At 36.5% G+C, this 20,945-nt stretch overlaps 1 protein-coding gene across 1 annotated transcript in view; it reads left to right on the plus strand.

Moving 5' to 3' along the window:
- The window catches only part of LOC110207508 (liver carboxylesterase 1-like), a 71,531-nt gene that overhangs the window by 22,744 nt on the left and 27,842 nt on the right, over positions 1–20,945 (plus strand). The window contains 3 exon segments of the mRNA XM_020985202.2: positions 13,207–13,225; positions 13,228–13,286; positions 14,062–14,209. Coding sequence (XP_020840861.2) covers positions 13,207–13,225; positions 13,228–13,286; positions 14,062–14,209 — 226 coding nt within the window.

Consider the following 20,945-nt stretch of genomic DNA (forward strand, 5'->3'; position numbering starts at 1 on the left):
GTCTACCTGAAAATTATGATGAAAAAAAGAGCCTGGACAGTATCTTTCAGGAAATCATAAAGGAAAACTGCCCTGAGGTCCTAGGACCAGAGGGCAAAATAGCCAAAGAAAGAATCCACCGAAAAGATGTCATGGTAAAAGCAGTGACTTGCTTGAGCTGTCCCCAAAACCCCTCTAAATACATATAAAAAACGGCTCTAAACAAATTCTATAGCAGCATAGCCCACAAAAAGACAAAGTGAAAAAAATTTGCAGCACAAGACAACCTGGATGGTTGATCAGAAAGGTATATTGCTCTGGGCTGGGAGAGGAATGCAGTTCAGTGCAGGCACACAGGCCTCAGCAAACCTGGAGTAGGCCTCAGAGGACTGAATTATGGGCAGCTGTGGAGGATTCCAGAAATCTAAAACCATGAATGACAAAGACAGCTTAGAAGGTCAGTGGGAAAAGCCTGTGTCTGTGGTGAGAGAGAGAAATGTGGTGGTCTCAGCTCCAGTCCCCCAGCTCAGCCTTGGGGCGGTGGCTGCCTTTGGAGCTTTCAGCCAACAGATTGAGGGGGAATCAAGTGGCTGATGAGAGGGGGATTGCAAGGATATCTCTCTGCTGGTGCAGGATTCTCTTGTTTTGCCTGTGCTTGGATCTAGGTCGCAGTTCTGGGTGGCAGTCCTTCAGTGAGGAGGAGCACTGGCATGGTAGAGCTTGTAGTGGCAGTAAAGAGAAAATCCTCCTCACAGTTCCAAGAGAGAAAAGAGTGCTTGTGGTCACTCATAGACCAGAGCACATTCTAGGAAAGGAGTAAATACCTCACCCTTGGTCACAGCATCTTGGAAGAACCAAAAATTTACAGGTCCCTAGAAGTATCTCTGAAAACAGCTGCACAAAACCCCTGAAGTGTGAGACAGTACATTCTCCACGCTGAAAATAGACCCCTACCTTAACAAAGAGTTTATAACTCAAGTAATTGACTGGTATCATGACCAAGCAGCACAAAAAGAGTTAAGCTATATTATATTACTTTGGTGACAAAGAAGTTCAAAACATAGAACCAGAAGAAAACAACAAACCCAAAGCTCCTACATCCAAAGCCTCCAAGAAAAATATGAATTGGTCCCAGGACTTGGAAGAGCTCAAAAGGGATTTTGAGAAGCAAGTAAGAGAAGTAGAGGAAAAACTAAGAGTGATGTTAAAGGAGACCCAAAAAAAATACTGAGGAAAATAACACCTTAAAAAATAACCTAATTGAAATGGCAAAAGAGGTCCAAAAAGCCAATGAGAAGAAAAATGCCCTAAAAAGAAAAATTGGCCAAATGGAAAAGGAAGTCCAAAAGTTTACTGAAGAAAATGCTTCCTTAAAAATTGGAATGGAGTAATTGGAAGCTAATGACTTTATAAGAAATCAAGGCATTGTAAAACAAATCCAAAAGAATGAAAAAATAGAAAAGAATGTGAAATATCTCATTGGAAAAACAATTGACCTGGAAAATAGATCCAGGAGAGAGAATTTTAAAATTATTGGGCTATCTGAAAGCCAAGATCAAAAAAAGAGTTTAGACATCATCTTTCAAGAAATTATCAAGGAAAACTGCCCTGATATTTTAGAACCAGAAGCCAAAATAGAAATGGAAAGAATCCACCAATCAGCTCCTGAAAAGATCCCCAAAGGAAAACTCCTAGGAATATTGTAGTCAAATTCCAGAGTTCCCAGGTCAAGGAGAAAATATTGCAAACAGTCAGAAAGAAACAATTCAAGCATTGTGGAAACACAATCAGGATAACACAAGATTTATCAGCTTCTACATTAAGGGATCACAGAGCATGAAATATAATATTCTGGAGGCAAAGGAGATACAATTACAACTAAGAATCACCTACCAAGCAAAACTGAGTATAATCCTTCAGGGTAAAAAATGATTATTCAGTGAAATAGGGGACTTTAAAGCATTCTTGATGAAAAGACCAGAGCTAAATAGAAAATTTAATTTTCAAATAAAAGACTCAAGTGAAACATGGAAGAGATAAACAGGAAAGAGAAATCATAAGAGATACATTAAGGTTGAACTGTTTAGATTCCTGCATGGAAGGATGATATTTGTAACTCATAAGTCCTTTGTCAGTATTAGGGTATTTGGAGGGAAAAAAAATTATATGTATGTAGATAGATAGACAGATAGATAGATAGATTGATAGATAGAGGGCATAGGGTGAGTTGAAGATGAAGGGGTGATATCTAGAAAATAAAATTAAGGGATGAGAGAGGATTATACTAGGAGAAGAAGAAAGAGAGAGAATAGAATGGGGTAAACTATCTCACATGAAATGGACAAGAAAAGGCTTTTACAATGGAGGGGAAATGGGGGAAGGTGAGAGGGAATGAGTGAATCTTATTCTCATAGGATTTGGCTGGAGGAGGGAATAACATACACATACAATTGGGTATGGAAATCTGTCTTACCCTACAGGAAAATAAGGGGGGAAGGGGATAAAAGAGCAGGGGGATGATAGACGGGAGAGCAGATTGGGGGAGGAGATATCAGAAGCAAACACTTCTGAGGAGGGACAGGGTCAAAAGAGAGAATAAAACAAATGGGGAGTAGGATAGGATGAAGGGAAATATACTTAGTTTTTCACAACATGGCTATTATGGAAGTGTTTTGCATGACTACACATTTATAACCTGTATCAAGTTGCTTGCCTTTTCAATGAGGGTGGGTGAGGAGGGAGGAAGGAAGAAAATTTATAACCCCAAATTTTAAAAACATAAAAAAAAAGAATCCACCGATCATCTCCTCAAAGAGATCCAAAATTAAAAATGCCATAAAAATTAAAAAATATAGTAGCCAAATTCCAAAATTACCAGGTCAAAGAGAAAATACTACAAGCAGCCAGGAGAAAAAAAACAATTTAAATATCATGGAACCACAGTCAGATTTACACATGACCTTGCAGCTTCTACATTAAAAGATCATAGGGTGTGGAATATGATATTTCATAAGGCAAAGGAGCTTGGATTACAACCAAGGATCAAGTACCCATTGAAAATGAGCATGATCTTTCAGGGGAGGAGATGGATATTTAACAAAATAGGGGACTTCCAAATCTTCCTGATAAAAAGACCAGAGCTCAACAGAAAATTTGATCTTCAAATACAAGACTCAAGAGAGATATGAAAAAGTAAACAAGACAGAAAAAAACAACATGTTATTAATAAGGGCAAACTGTTTATAACCCTACAAGGGAAGAGGATACTTGTAACCCCTGAGAACTGTGTTGTTATTATACCATGTTAAAGTGGTATACATAAAAGGGGTGGATATAAGTTGACTTGATTAAATGATAAAAAAAAAAATCTATTCAGGTGGGTTAAATTGGATCCAAGTAAGTGGATCAATCTGATCTAATTAAGAAAATGTACTAAGAGAAAAGGAAAGGAGGAAAAAGATAACGACAAATTACATTACAAGAAAAGGCACAAAAACCTATTACAGCAGAGGGAAAGAAGGGAGGGAGATGAGCATTGTTTGAACCTTACTCTCATCAGATTTGGCTCAAGAAGGGAATAACATAATCAATTAGGTACTAATATTAATAGACTTAACCTTTCTCAGTAATACAAGGATCTGAGATAACTCCAAAGGCCTCATAATGGAGGCCTATCCACATCTGAAGAAAGAACTATGGAATTTGAATATAAATCAAAGCATACTATTTGTTTTTTTTTGTTGTTTCTGCTGTGTTTTGTTTCCTCTTTCTAGTGGTTCCTCCTATTGGTTCTAATTCTTACTTACAACATCACCAATGTGAAAATATGTTTAATAAGAATGTGTATATATATAGCCCATATCAGATTGTGTTCTGTCTTGGGGAGGGAGGTGGGAAGGGAGAGGGAGAAAAATTTAAAACTCAAAAACTTATGGAAGTGATTGTTGATAAATCAAAATAAATCAATAAAAAAAACCGCACACAGGAGAATGTGCAAAAAAAAAAAACCTAGCTAATTTATGGTTGTGTAATCACAAAATCCTTGTACATTAACATGCAGATGAATTTAAGCCAGAACAAAAGGTAATCTAAGGAGAAAAGGTCATTTTTCTCCACCCACCAGACCACATTCCTGCTTTTATCACACACAGTACTCAGCAGCAAAACTTAGTTGCTTTGATGTCTTTTTTTGGGCTATCCAAAAACTTCAGTCGGAGCATATATATTTTATCTTTACTTATCTGTGTACATCTTTTTCTCACCTCTGTCCTGGAATAAGAAAAGAGATGATTTTACTTTTGTTTATGTATGTCCAGTTCTTTACATTGTGCCTAACATGTACATTAGGTGTTTAATAAATGGTTATTGAATTAAATTTAAAAAAATTTCTTACATCAGCAAAATAGAGAAAGAGCAGATCAATGAATTAGGCAAGCAACTAAAAAAAACTAGAGAAAGAACAAAATTTAATTTAATTTAATAATTGAGTACTAAATTGGAAATCCTGAATATCAAAGATGAGATTAATAAAATTGAAAACAAAGGAAAATATACTAAGCTAATAAATAGAACTAGGACCTGTTTTTTTAAATAAAATAGATCTCATTGATTACTTTGATTAAAAAAAGAAAGAAAATCAAATATCCAATATCAAAAATGAAAAGGGTGAAGTCACCACCAATGAAGAAGAAATTGATCATTAGGAATTATATGTCAATAAATCTGGCAATATGAGAGAAATTGATGAATGTTTATGAAAATGTAAATTACTGGGATTAATAGATCAAGATATAGAATACCTAAACAGCCCCATCCTAGAAAAAGAAATTGAACAAGCCATTAATGAACTCCCTAAGAAAATATCTACAGAGCCAGATGGGTTCATTCACAAGTGAATTCTACCAAACATTTGAAGAGCAATTAATTCCAATACCATATAAACTATTTTGAAAAATAGGTGAAGTAGTCCTATGAAACACCTTTTATGACACAAATATGATGCTGATACCTAAACCAGGAGAAACTAAGACAGAGAAAAACATTATAGCAAAATGTCCCTAATGAATATCAGTGCAAAAATTTTGAACACGATGTTAGCAAGGCAACTAAAGCAATACATCAAAAAGATTATTCACTATGAACAAGTGGTATTTATACCAAGACTGCAGGGTTGGTTCGCTATTAGGAAAATTATCAACATAATTGACCATATCAACAACAAAACCAACAGAAATCATGATATCTCAATAGATGCTGAAAAAGCTTTTGAGCAAATAAAGTACCCATTCATACTTAAAAACAATAGAGAGCATAAGAATAAAGAGGACATTTCTTAAAATGATAAGCAGTATCTATCTAAAACCATCATCTAGCATTATCTGTAGTTGGAATAAGATAGAAGCCTTCCCAAAAAGATCAGGGGTGAAGCAAGGATGCCTATAATCACCACTTATTCAATATTGCATTAGATTGTTAGTTCCAGCAATTAAAAAAAAAAGAAACTGAAGGAATTAGAATAGGCAATGAGGAAACAAAACTATCATTCTTTGCAAATGATATGATGGTATGTTAAGAGAACTCTAGAGAATCAAGTAAAAAAAAAAACTGCTTGCCATAATTAACAATTAAAGTTGCAGGATATAAGATAAACCCATATAAATCATCTGGTTTTCTTTTTTATAAAGTTCTTCATCCTTACTACTGAATAAAAACTTCAAATATATAGAAAATACATGGCATTTAGAAAGCAATTTTAATATAATAGCAGCAAAATATAACTATAAGCCATAGCATTTGTCCCCCAGTTGCATGTAAAAACAAATTTTTAACATTCTTTTTAAAAATATTGAATTCCAAATTCTCTCCCTTCTCCCTGCCCCACTTCCCCTCATTGAAAAGGCAAACAATTTGATATAGGTTATACACATGTAGCCATCCATGTAAAATGTATCCATAATGGTCATGTTGTGAAACAAAACAGAAAATAACCACAAAAAAAAAACCTCAAGAAAAATAATGAAAGTAAAAAAAAAAAAAGGATGATTCAACCTGTATTTAGATGCTATCAATTCTTTTTTTGGGGGTGGATAGCATTTTTCATCATATGTCTTTCAGAGTTGCCTTGGATCATTGTATTTTGAGAACAGTTAAGTCATTCACAGCTGATCATCAGAATATTGCTATTAATTTGTGTATAGTGCATTTTATTTTGTATCAGCCCATAAAAGTCTTTCTAGGTTTTTCTGAGAACATCCTGTTTATCATTTCTTAAAGTACAATAACATTCCATCATAATCACATACCACAACTTGTTCAGCCACTCCCCAATTGATAACTGTCCCCTCAATTTCTAATTCTTTGCCCCTAGAAAAGAGCTGCTATAAATATTTTTGTAGAAATAAGTTCTTTTCCTTTCATTTTTTATCTCTTTTGGGATACAGACTTAGTAGTGGTACTGCTAGGTCAAAGGGTATGCATGGTTTTGTAACCTTTTGGCAAAAGTTCCAAATTGCTCTACAGAATGATTGAATTAATTCATAATTCCACCAATAGTGCATTAATGTTTCATTTTTCCCACATCCCCTCCAACATTTGTCATTTAATTTTTCTATCCTATTAGTCAATCCAATAGGTATGAAGTATTTCCTCAGAATTGTTTTATTTTGCATTTCTCCAATCAATAGTGAGTTGGAGTATTTTTGTATGACTATAGATAGCTTTGGTTATTTCATCTGAAAATTTATCATAGCTTTTGATCATTTGTTAATTATGGAATGGCTCTGGTTTTTATAAATTTGACTCACTTCTCTATATGTCTGAAAAATGAGGCCTTTATTGGAGAAATTTGCTTAAAGATTTATTTTTTTTTGCAGTTATTATTGCTAACTGTATTTCCCTCCATCCTATTCCTCCCCGACATTTATTCAATTCTCTCTCTTTTCACACAGTCCCTCCTCAAAAGTGCCCCCTTCCACCAATCTATCCTCCCTTCTATCATCCCATCTTCTCCTATCCCCTTCCCCTCCTAATTTCCTATAGGGTAAGATAGATTTGCATACCCAAATAAGTGTGTATGTTACTCCTTCCTTGAGCCAATTTCTAAAGAAAGTAAGGTTCACTCATTCCTGGTCTCTTCTCCGCACCCCCATTCCACTCCATTTTAAAAACTTTTCTTGCCTCTTTTATGGAAGGTAATTTATCCCATTTTTCCTCTCCCTTTCACTGTCTCCCAGCACATTCCTCTCTCACCTATTCATTTTATTTTTTAGATATCATCCCTTCATATTCAACTCACATCTGTGCTCTCAGTCTATATATACTCCTTCTAAGTACCTCAATAATGAGAAATGTCATATGAATTACAACTATATCTCCCCACGTAGGAATATAAACAGTTAAACATTATTAAGTCCTTTATGATTTCCCTTTACTGTTTACCTTTTTATGCTTCTCTTCAGTCTTGTATTTAAAAGTCAAATTTTCTATTCAGTTATGATCTTTTCATCAAGAATTCTTGAAAGTCCTCTATCTCATTGAATATCTATTTTTTCCCCTGAAAGATTATACTGAACTTTGCTTGGTAAGTGATTCTTAGTGTAATCATAGCTCCTTTGTGCTCTGGATATCATATTCCAAGCCCTCTGAACCTTTAATGTGAAAGCTGCTAAATTTTATGTTATCCTGACTGTGACTCCATGACATTTGAATTTTTTTTTTTCCTGGATACTTGCAATATTTTCTCCTTGACCTGGTAACTCTGGAATTTGGCTATGATATTCCTGGCAGTTTTTGTTTTGGGATCTCTGTTAAGAGGTGATCATTGGATTCTGTCCATCTGTATTTTAGCCTCTGGTTGTAGACAGCCTGCTCCTGGTTTGCTGGGCCAGGAGCTATGTGAGGGAGTCTTATGTTAGACTGTACTCTACTCTCACTCAGATGCAACAGACCTTTCCTGCTGATCTAAGTTTTCTTTGGCATCTGTAAACTGAGAGGTCTGGAAACCTCCCTGGCTGCACCCCAAAGTCTGTTACATGTTTTCTAGGGCCCAGCCTGTGCTTATGCAGCCTGAGCTGTACTGTGCTCCTCTCTCACTCTGGTGTAATAGACCTTTCCTGATGACCTTTCAAGTTGCCTTGGGATGGAAATTTGTTTCACTCCATGTTTTTGTAGGTTTTGCTGCTTTAGAATTTGTTTAATCATTTTTAAAGGTATTTGGAAGGGTTTGGGGAAAATCTTAGGCAAGTCCCTGGCTTTACTGAGCCATTTTTTTAAAATATAAATTTATTTACTTTTAGTTTTCAATATTCACTTCCACAAGATTTTTGAGTTCCAAATTTCTCACCCCTCCCTCCACCCCAAGATGGCATGCATTCTGAATACCCCTTCCCCTGGTCTGCCTTCTCTTCTATCTCTCCCCCCTCTTCTCTTATGCCCTTCCCCTTCTATTTTCCTGTACAGCAGGATAGACTTCTGTACCCCATTTCCTGTATTTCTTATTTCCCAGTTGCATGTGAAAACATTTTTTTTAAAACACGTGTTTTTAAAACTTTGAGTTCCAAATTTTCTCCCTTCCTCCCTCCCCACCCACCCTCATTGAAAAGGCAAGCAACTCAATATAAGTTGTACATGTGCAGTTATGCAAAACACTTCCATAGTAGACATGTTGTGAAAAACTAACTCTATTTCCCTTAATCCTATCCTGCCCTCCCATTTATTCTATTCTTTCTTTTGACCCTGTCCCTCCTCAGAAGTATTTGCTTCTGATTACCCTCTTTCCCAATCTGCCCTCCTCTCTATCATCCCCCTGCTCTCTTGTCCCCTTCTCCCCCTATTTTCCTGTAGGGTAAGACAGATTTCCATACCCAATTGAATGTGTATGTTATTCTCTCCTTAAGCCAAATCCTATGAGAATAAGATTCCCTCATTCCCTCTCACCTTCCCCTGTTTCCCCTCCACTGTGAGAGACTTTTCTTTTCTGTTTTTTTTTGTGAGATAATTTACCCCATTCTACCTTTCCCTTTCTTCTTGAGTATCATCCTCTCTCATCCCTTAATTTTATTCTCCAGATATGACCCCTTAATCTTCAACTCACCCTGTGCCCTCTATCTATCTATCTACATATACATACATATAATTTTTTTCCTTCAACTACCCTAATACTGACAAAGTTCTCATGAGTTACAAATATCATCTTTCCATGCAGGAATGTAAACAGTTCAATCTTAATAAGTCTCTTATGATTTCTCTTTCCTGTTTACCTCTTCATGTTCCACTGGAGTCCTGTATTTGAAAGTCAAATTTTCTGTTTAGCTCTGGTCTTTTCATCAGAATGCTTGAAAGTCCTCTATTTCACTGAATGACCATTTTTTCCCCTGAAGGATTATACTCAGTTTTGCTGGGTAGGTGATTCTTGGTTGTAATCCTATCTCCTTTGCCCTCTGGAATATTATATTCCATGCCCTGCGGTCCTTTAATGTAGAAGCTGCTAAATCTTGTGTTATCCTGATTGTGTTTCCACAGTACTTGAATTGTTTCCTTCTGGCAGCTTGTAATATTTTCTCCTTGACCTGGGAACTCTGGAATTTGGCTACAATATTCCTAGGAGTTTTCCTTTGGGGATCTCTTTCAGGAGGAGATCTGTGGATTCTTTCAATTTCTATTTTGCCCTCTGGTTCTAATATCAGGGCAGTTTTCCTTGATAATTTCTTGAAAGATGATGTCTAGGCTCTTTTTTTGATCATGGCTTTCAGATAGTCCAATAATTTTTAAATTCTCTCTCCTGGATCTATTTTCCAGGTCAGTTGTTTTTCCAATGAGATATTTCACATTGTTTTCTAATTTTTCATTCTTTTGGATTTGTTTTACAGTGTCTTGATTTCTCATAAAGTCACTAGCTTCCAATTGCTCTATTCTAATTTTTAAGGAAGTATTTTCTTCAGTAATCTTTTGGACTTCCTTTTCCATTTGGCCAATTTTTCTTTTTAGGGCATTTTTCTCCTCATTGGCTTTTTGGACCTCTTTTGCCATTTGGGTTAGGCTGTTTTTTAAGGTGTTATTTTCTTCAGTATTTTTTTGGGTCTCCTTTAGCAAGCTGTTGACTTGTTTTTCATGATTTTCTTGCATCACTCTCATTTCTCTTCCCAGTTTTTCCTCTACTTCCCTTACTTGCTTCTCAAAATCCCTTTTGAGCTCTTCCAAGGCCTGGGACTGATTCATATTTTGGAGGCTTTGGATGTAGATTTTGTTGTCTTCTTCTGGTTGTATATTTGATCTTCTTTTTCACCAAAGTAAGATAATATAGTCTGACTCTTTTTGCGCTGTTGCTCATGATCCCAGCCAATTACTTGAGTTTTAAACTCTTTGTTAAGGTAAGAGTCTGCTTCCAGTGTGGAGAGTATACTGTCCCAAGCTTCAGGGGTTTGTGTAGCTGTTTTCACAGATCCTTGTAGGGACCTGTAAATTTTCAGTTCTTCCAAGGTGGTATGGTAAGGGGTGAGGTGTTTACTCTTTTCCTGGTCTGTGACCACAGGTATTCCTTTCTCTTTTGTAACTGTGAGGAGGGGCTCCTCTCCACAGCCACTACAAGCTCCACCATCGAGTCCTCCTCACCCCAGCACTGCCCCAGAACTGTGACCCAGATCCAAACAGGGCAAAGCAAAAGATTCCTGTCTCAGCATTGACAAAAAGATCCCTGCAATCCCTCTCTGATCAGCCATTGGATTCCCCCTCAGTCTATGGGCCTGAAGCTCAGGAAGCAGCTGCCGCCCCAGGGCCACGCTCTTGGGGAATGAGGCTGAAACCCCACCTTCCTCTTTCAGCACTGACAGAAACAGACTTTTCCCACTGACCTTCTAAGTTGTCTTTGGCGTTTGTGGATTGAGGAGTCTGGAAACCTGCACAGCTTCCCGCGATTCAGTCCTCTGAGGCCTGCTCCAGGTTTGCTGTGGCCTGTGCGCCCATGCAACCCTGCGCTGCGCTCCCAGCCCGGCACAATACAGCTTTCTGATCAATCATCCAGGTTGTCTTGGGCTGGAAATTTGTTTCACTCTGTGTTTTTTTGGGTTCTGCTGCTTCAGAATCTTTTAGAGCCATTTTTTATGAGTATTTGGAGGGTTTTGGGGGATAGCTTAAGCAAGTCACTGCTTTCACTCCACCATCTTGGCTCCTATTCTGCCATTTTGAATCCACTTGAATCCAATCATCAGCAATTCTTTATATGACCAACATAACCCATCAGCAAGAGAGAAATAAATTTCATTTAAAATACCTGTAAACAATATAAATTACTTGGGAGTCTACCAAACCCAGGAACTATATGAACACAATTAAAAAAAAACATTTTTCACACAAATAAAGTTATATTTAAACGATTGAAATACCCTCAATTGCTCATGAGTAGATTGAGCCAATAGAATAAGAATGACAATTCTGCCTAAACTGATTTATTTATTCAGTTCTATACAAATCAAACTACCTAAAAATTATTTGATAGAGCTAGGAAAAGTAAAAACAAAAATCATCTGGAAGAGTAAAAAGTCAAGACTATGAAGAGAATTAATGAAAAAAAAATTAAAAAGAAGGTAGCCTATCAATACCAAATCTCAAACTATAGTAGTAATCATCAAAACCATTTGGTACTGACTAGGAAAGAGAGTGGTCAATTCATAGAATAGATGGGGTATATAAGACATAGTAAGGCAATGGCCATAGTAATCTAGTGTTTGATAAACACAAAGACCCCAGCTTTGGGAATAAGAAGTCACTATTTGACAAAAATTGCTGGGAAAACTAGTAAACAAAAGGGCACAAACTAGGTGTAGACCAACATCTCATACCATATATGAAAATAAAATCAAAATGGGTACGTGATTTAGACATAAAAGGTGACACTATAAGCAAATTAGAAGAACAAGGAATAGTCTACTTATCAGATCTATGGAGAAGGAAAGAATTCATGTCCAAAAAAGAGACAGAGAGCTTTACAAAATGCAAAATAGATAATTTTCATTGTAGTAATTAAAAAGCTTTTACAAACAAAACCAATACAACAAAAATTTGAAGGAAAGCAGAAAACTGAGAAATAATTTTTGCAGCAAGTGTCTCTGATAAATGCCTCATTTCTCAAATATAGAGAGAAATAAGTCAAATTTACAAGAATACAAGCCATTCCCAACATACAAATGGTCAAAGGATATGAAGAGGTAGTTTTCAGATAAAGAGATCAAAGATATCTACAGGCATATAAAAATGCTCTAAATCATTTTTGATTAGGGAAGTGCAAATTAAAACAACTCTGAGGCACCACGTTACAACTACCAGATTAGCCAATATGACAAAAAATTAAAATAATAAATATTGGAGAGGATGTGGGAAAATTGGGACACTAATGCACTGTTGGTAGAGATGTGAACTGATCTAACCATTCTGGAAAGCACTTTGGCACTATGCCCAAAGGGCAACCAAGTGGTGTACGCCCTCTGATCCAGCAATACCACTACTAGATCCATATCCCAAAGAGATCATCAAAAGGGAAAAGGACCTACATGTGCAAAAATATTTAAAGTAGCCTTTTTTGTGATGGCAAAATATTGGAAATTGTGGGGATGCCAATCAATTGGGGAATGGCTGAACAAGCTGTGGTATATACATGATGGATTAGTATCAGGCAATAAGAAATAATGAACAGGCAGATTTCAGAAAAACCTGGAAACACTTGTACAAACTGAAGAAAAGTGAAGTGAGCAGAACCAAGAAAATATTATACACAGCATTAGCAACATCGTGTGATGACCAACTATGTATGACTCAGCTCTTCTTAGCAATACAGTGATCCAAGACAATTACAAAGGATTCAGGAAGAAAAATGCAAGCCACATCCAGATTGAAAGAAAAAAAACTGATAGACTCTTAATGCATAATAAAGCATTTTTTTATTTACTTTGTTCTTTTTCATGTTTTTTAGTTCCTTTTGATCTGTTTCTTTTTTCACAGCTTTGACTAATATGGAAATATATTTTACCCAGTAGCACATGTATAACCTATATCAAATTGCCTACCAATTTTGGAAGGAGGGAGGGGAAGGAGGGAGGGAAAAAATTTTGAAACTCAAAATCTAGTAAAAATTCATCCTAAAAATAGTCTTGACATGAAATTTGGAAAAAATACTATCAAAACTTTATTTTTCATTTAATTAAAGAAATAATTGCTTTTTATTTATTTATTTTGCAGCTTCTGGGATATCCTCTATCAGGAGAAGACTGGATCAACAAACAGCAACAGCTCTTTTGTGGAGTTCCTATGCACTTTTTGTAAGGGATCAAGAATCATAGAATTTCAGAGCTGAGAAGAAACTTACAATATAAATTCACAGATGAGTGGGTGAGGGGGAAGGTTAGAATGCAGAAATATTAGAACTCAAGGGACCTAGAAGAAAAGTAGATCAATACCTTCATTGTAAAAATCGAGAGCCTCTGCCACAAAGAAGTAAAATTATTTCCCTCAGGGGCAGAACCAGGTTATCAATATAGATTTTCTGCTGAACTCTAATGGTTCCAGGGTGAGCTCAGTGGCTGGATTGGATAGAGTATGGGGTCTGGCATCCATAAGACATAAGTTAAAATCTGTCCTGAGACACTTACTAGCTGGGCAAGTCATTTAAGTGTTTGTCTCAGTTTCCTCATTTGTGAAATGAGCTAGAGAAAGACATGGCAAACCACTCCAGTATCTTGGCCAAGAACACCCCAAATGGGGTCACAAAGAATTGGACATGACTGAACAACTGAGCAACAGTATGATGGTTCCATAAATACATTATTTTAAATAAAACAGTATGTTCAGTGTTCAGTTAGCCTTAGTAAGTAATGTTATAAATGGATGATTGGCTTAACAATTCATAGTAATATTTCATAATTTTGTAATGAGGCTTGGTTACAACAGATTGACAATGCCATTTGGAAAAGCTGTTGCTTGGGCCATTCTTTTGTAAGATATAAAATCAATGAATAGAGGAAATGATGTGTGTATGGGTGAAAAAATGCAAGCTCTGAATGAATGACCATTGCTTTTCACTTAAGACTTATTCAGAAAATCCCCAAAGGCCTTACTCCTGTGATAACTGAGGAATATCTTGGAGTGACAGAAGATCCTGTAAAAGAGAAAGGCCTATTTCAGGATATGATGGGAGACTTGATTTTTGGGCTTCCATCTATAATAGTGGCTCAGCTTCATAGAGGTGAGTTCCCAAAGACACCAAGTAGGAGTGTAGTGATACAGTCAGATTTAGTCCTTCCACTTTTTAGCCAAAGATGCTAACTAATTGTATTTGGAGATGATGTAGATAACTGTATATATAAATGAGATAATGCTGGGCTTGAAGACAGGACAGCTAAGATCAAATCCTAGCTTTCATATTTTCTAAATATGAATAGGAAAGATGTAAAGGTTTTGGTAGAGGAAAAAGCAACAGTTTGTGAGCAGGTGACATTGGTCAGCTGGGGACAGCATCACGATGACACTTGGTACCTGGGTATATAGAATGGCCTGCCTTTATCAAGCAGAGATTTGATGACTTATATTGAGAATGCCCATAGGATATTATACAATAAGATCTTGAATATCCTAGCCATCACTAAGATTCTGTAATCAAGAAAGAAGAGCATTAATTATGAATAACAACTTTAGAGAATATAAATAATGTGCAATATCATTTTGCATGCCTCTGTTGAAAAATCTAGGTATTTTGCCTTGGACTTACAGTCTCATTATTTAAAATAGCTGAATGTCCTCGAGCAGAAATCTTTTATTACATTTTAAATGGTCTCTAAGAAGCTCCATCAATGCTAAGAGACTTGAAGTTCTAAATTTCCTACCAATTTCCAGATTATGGAGGAACTTGGAGACCAAGCTGAAAGAGAATAGTTGAAGAATCTGAGGAGATTTAGCATGAAGAGAAGGCTGCAGCAGCATGATAACTAGCTCTCTTCAACTATATTAGACTTGGTCTTGGGTGAAAATAAAAATAATGAATAAAAAGTTACATAGAGGTATACTTTGACTGATGTAAGGAAATATTTTGGCTGTTTAAAAGCATCCTTGTTCTTTCTATTAAGGTAATGTGTTCCCTACTACTTGACCATTCAAGTCAAAGCTATATGGCCACTTGTTAGGTGAGTTGAAAAGGTTATTCTTGTTCATGGTGTTTTGGGCTAGATGCCATCTGAGCCCCCTTTCAGTTTGGAGAGTTTACGATTCTGAGTGTATTTTTTTAAAGGAAGCTCTCATTCATGTTTTTAACATCATGATAGTTTTCCCAAATATCCCTGCCCCTTCCCTTCCCAGACAGCTATCCTATACAGCAAATAGCATTTTAAAAAATAAAAAAGGGGAATCATGCATAATGTGCATAACCTGTGGGTCTTCCTCTTCCACAAAGGAGAAGATTAGCAATGTCCACTCATAATTTTTCTTTTGAATTTTGCTTAGATTTTGCCATATTCACTTTTGATTTTTTGGAGTGGTTCTTCTTTATATTTACATTGTTGTTGCCATTTGTATGTTGGAGTTTGGGGGCATTGTTAACTTTATGTAGGTCTTAACTCATGTATATCTTTTTATGCTTCTATGTATTCATCACAGTCATCAATTCTTACAGTAGAGTAGTATTCTATTACATTCATGTACCACAATTTTTTTAGCCATTTCTTAATTGATAACCATTTACTTTATTTTGGTTTCTTTCTTACCCTATCAAACATAATGCTATAAATTTTTTGGTATACATGGGGACTTTGATCTTCTTGATGAGTTCCTCAGGGTATATTCACTGTAATGGAGTCTCTGGGTCAAAGGGCATAGATATATTAGTAATTTTATTTGCATGATGCCAAATTGCTTTCTATCCTTTTTTTTTTACCAATTCACAGCTCCACCAACAGTGTATAGTGTGCTTATTATCCTCCAACATTGATTATTGACATTTTTTGTTATCTTTGCCAATTCTCAAAGTGTAAGGTAAAACCTAAGGGTTGCTTTGATTTATGACTCTCTTAATATTAGTGATTTGGAGCATTCATTCATGTAGCCATAAATATTTTGTAATTCTCCATTTGAGAAATGTTTGTTCATATTCTTTGACCACTTATGTATTGGGGAATAGCAAATACATACATGCACACACATATGTGTATATGTATATATACATACATACATATATACACACATGCATACATACATATATTTTTTAAACATTGTATCATATTATATAATAATTAATACTATGTAATTATGGCATAATTATTGTATAATGATTAATGTAATATGTTGATATTATTTTAATATATAAATATATTATATTTCATGCAATCAAAATTATTAATTTTATCTTTTGTAATCATCTCTAATGAATATTTAGTTAAGGATACATATTGTACTTATAGCTATGAAGGGTATATGATTTGCTTATCTTCTAATTTTTATTATACAATCTTTTTAATATTTAAATTGGATATCCATTTAGAATGTATTGTGGAATATAAGATAATCTGAGTGCATTTCTATAGGCAGAATACCATGAATATTCCAGACAACTCTGCTCCAGGTCCTTGATTCCCTTTGATGACTGCCTTGCTTTAAAATATGTTGGTAATGAGATTCAGTTGTGTTGTTTCAGTCATGTCAGACTCGTCATCAGACATTTTCCAAATAAGGAAACCCACTGGAGTTTTCTTGGCAAAGATGCTACAGTGGTGTGCCACTTTCTTCTCCAGCACATTTTATAGATGAGGAACTGAGACAAACAGGATAAAGTGATTTGCCTAGGGTCAGATGGCTAGTAAGTAACTGAGACAAGATTGAACTCAAGAAGATGACTCTTCCGAACCAGAGGCCCAGAGCTCTATCCACTGGGCCATTTAGCTGACCTTGGTAATAATGTTAGGAGGACACATGATGCCATACTTTGGAAGAGTCTTTGTGTATCAGAGTCACAGAATCTATTAGTGATGCTACATGCCCCATGCTACATGCTATAGTCCCATGATTTCACCTCTTTCCATCATGGAATTCAGGTCTCTCCATTTTTTCTATTTTTCCATTCAAGTGCTGTAAACTCTGGGTGGCTTCATGGGGCTTCATGAAGATTCAGAAAGAAAACCTGGGCCCATTTTCTCTTTTTCTTTATTTTTTCCTTGCTAGTAGCAGTAATAACCTTCAGGTAGAATGATAATATTAAGGACACTCATGTTTTAGATGGAAAGTTGGATTTTGGCATAGTGAGAACAGTAAGTTTGGGCTTTGAGAACCTGCAGTCAAATCCTAGCTTTATTACTTTTACTTGTATGATTTTGTGCAGGGCACTTAACTCCGGCCCTCAGTTTCCCAATCTGTAAAATAAAGGGGTTCAACTAGATGGGTCCTGCCACAAGCTGTAAAATCTTATGATAATAAATAATATTTATCAGATATCATCATCATCTTTCCCAAAAACTTGCTAGCATTTGAAATGCTGCCACTGGGGATTAAATTCCTTTAATTTATTGTCTTTTGATAATAGGTAAATTTCCCTGGGAGGTGGATACATGGAAATCAAAACCCCTTCTAAGTTTCATGGATAAAATCAAAGTATTGCTTAGAGAGGGCACTGGGCAAAGTAAAAAACTTGGAAGTTTATGAAGGGGAGCTCCCTAAAGGAAGCACAGTGTGAAGTCAAAAGTGGTATGGGACCCTGAAAAATAACTAGTATTGATCCTTAACATCTACTTGCATTCCATCTTTTGCACTTATTTTCAGAGAGTTTTTTTAGAATAGGAGAAACAACTTAGCAGGACAATGATGAAGTATTGGGCCAACTTTTCTTGGAATGGGTAAGACTAGTAACAGAAAAGAGGGAAATTTTTTCCTCCAAAAATGTTACCATATCTTTATTTCTCCCATCACCTTCATTTCTATTGCACTTGCCCAGTCCACCTCTCTGGAGCTCAGGAACTTCTCTGGCTTGCTGGGATGTCTCCCATCCTGTACAGGTCCCCTTGAGCCACAGCAGGAGAGATTTTTCCCATTAATCCCCCTAGCCTCACGTGCTAAACAAACAAACAAAAAAACCCCGTGCTGTACCCTATCTTTCTGCTGGCTCCACTGTTGCAGGCTTTTGCCTGGGACAGTATTTTCTGGGTTTTTCAAGGTCAAAAGGGAGAGTGAGAGCAACTCACTGCTTACTCTGCCATCTTGGCTCCTGGAAGTCTTCTAAGCATTTTTGATTAAAAGACTAGAACTGACGTGACTTTTAAATACAAGATTCAAGGGAAGTATAAAAAGGTAAACAGAAAAGGGAAATCATAAGGGACATAATCAGGTTAAACTGATTACATTCCTATATGGGAAGATGACACTTCTCATAGGAACTTTCTCACTATTAGGGCAGCTAGAAGGAGTATATGTAGACAGAGGACACAGGTGTGAGTTGAATATGAAGGAATGATAGCTAAAAAATAAAAATAAAGTAAAATAAAGGGGGTGAGAAAGAAACGTAGCAGGAGAAAGGGAAAGGGAGAGGTAGACTGGGGTTTTTATCTCACATAATTATCTCACATAAAAGAAGCAAGAGAAAGATTTTATAGAAGAGGGGGGAAGTGAAGGGTAGTGAGTGAACCTTACCTTCATCAGAATTGGCTCAAAGAGAGTATAAAACACACATTCAATTGGGTATAGAAATATATCTTACCCTATAGGAAAGTAGGAGGGGAAAGGGATAAGAGAAGGGAGGGAGGGTGAAAGAAGGAACAGTAGGGGCAGCTAGGTGGCACAGTGGACGAGCACTGGCCTGGAGTCAGGAGGACCTGAGTTCAACTCCGGCCTCAAACACATAGCACTTAATTGTTGTGTGATTCTGGGCAAGTCACTTAACCCCAATTGCCTCATAAAAAAAATGAAGTGCAGATTGGGGGAGGGGATAGTCAGAAGCAGAACCCTTTTGAAGAGGGACAGAGTGAAAGGAAAGAGAGGACAAAATAAATGGCGGGGGAGAGATAGGATTAAGGGAAATACAGTTAGCAATAGTAACTTTGAAAAAGAATTGAAGCAAGTTTCTCTGAAAAGGCCTCATTTCTCAAACATATAGAGAGCTGAGGAAAATTTATAAAATAGGCATTTCCTAATTGATAAATGATGAAAAGATATGAACAGTTTTCAGATGAAGTAATCAAAGCTATCTATAGGCATATGAAAAAAATGCTCTAGCCCACTATTGTTTGGAGAAATGAAATCAAAACAATTCTGAGGTATTACCTCATATGTATTAGATTAGCTAATAGGAAAGAAAAGGAAATGATCGGTGGTGGAAGGAATGTAGGGAAAAAATGAGACATTAATGCATTGTTGGGAGAGTTGTGAACTGATCCGACTATTCTATACAGTAATTTGGACCTATACACAAATGCTATAAAACCATGCATACCTAACCTAGCAATACCCCAGCTCTTTCAGGCAGCTTTTGTATGAACAAAAATCTCAGCTGGAATAGAATCAGCACCAGGTGCTTTGCCTCACAAAAGGAGCTCAATGGCATTCAAAACCTATTCTTCAGTTGGAACTTCAGCTAGAGAGGGATTGACTTCAACTTGAGGTAAACAGTCAGTGGCTTCAGCATTGATTAATGATGGTATGTTGAGAACATTATGGAAGTGTTTAGCCCATCTCCCTAGGATCATGAACTTATCAGTGACCTAATGTGAATATGACCTAATCAATGTGGCTCCATCAGCACTGAGTCATTGAGATGCACCATAGGTCTTTTGCCCATAAATAGCCTTCAGGGCCTCATAAAAGTGTTTTGGGTTGTTACTATCAGCATAAAACTGAATTTCATTTGCCTTCTTATTGAGCCAAGAATCCTGCATCTCTCTAAGCTTTGCTTATACTTTACTTTTCATGGAATTAAATGCTGCCTTCTTAGAGATGGATAAACTATTCTGCTGGTAAACCCTGTGGAATTTAAGTTATCCCCTACGAATTCAAAGATGCCTCCATTGTCCATCTCTATAAAGGTAAAGGAAATAGAATGTCCTTTGACAATCACAGGAGGGTCTCTCTCTAAGTCATTGCTGGCAAGATTCTTGCCAGAGTTCTCCTTAATAGGCTGATTTTTCACCTAGAAGATGGTCATCTATCTGAGAGCCAGTGTGGCTTCAGAAAGACCTGAAGAATGATTGATATGGTGTTTGCTTCCCAAAGTCTCCAGGAGAAATGCCAGAAGCAGAACAGAGGACTGTTTACAACATTTGTAGATTTGACAAAGGTCTTTGAGGCTATAAATCCTAAAAACTATACAGTTCACAAGCTCCCCTCTTCCCCAGTGTACTTCTCAGTAATGGTCAGCCAGTAGACAAAATTAGCTTGAAAACAAAGGCATTTAACAAGATCACATATAAGAAGAGTAGCTACAAAACAACAAAACATTTCCCCTTTGAACTTGGGGAATAATTTCCCATGAATGCTCACAGCTTATGTGGGAAGAGTAGATATAAATTTGGAGTTCATTGGTAGTTAGGCATACAAGTGGGGAATACATAAGGACAAGGCCATTCACTACTCCAGGACACTGGGGTGCTGAAGTCTTTAGTCTCCTGTCAAATTGTCACCAAGCACCAAGCCCTCCACTGATTCTATCTCACCACATTCCACTGCATCATACCCAAGACGGCATAATTTCTTACCTTGACTTCCAGAGTTTAAATTTCTCACTGAAGAATGGCTCTAGATATACAGAACTAAGTCTATCTTAAGTCTGTAACAAGAGGACTTGCTCTCTCTCTCTCTCTCTCTCTCTCTCTCTCTCTCTTTTTACCAGAGGTCCTGCTATTCAATATTGCTTCCATCCCTGAGTGAATGTTTATGTCTCAATCTTCCTCAAATAAGCCTTAAAATTACTTAAAGTGATTTTTACAACTACTAGATGGAGTCTCTCTTTCTAAGCA

The sequence above is a fragment of the Phascolarctos cinereus genome, unplaced genomic scaffold (assembly GCF_003287225.1).
Source record: "Phascolarctos cinereus isolate Bilbo 61053 unplaced genomic scaffold, phaCin_HiC Scaffold_2;HRSCAF=192, whole genome shotgun sequence".
Taxonomy (NCBI): domain Eukaryota; kingdom Metazoa; phylum Chordata; class Mammalia; order Diprotodontia; family Phascolarctidae; genus Phascolarctos; species Phascolarctos cinereus.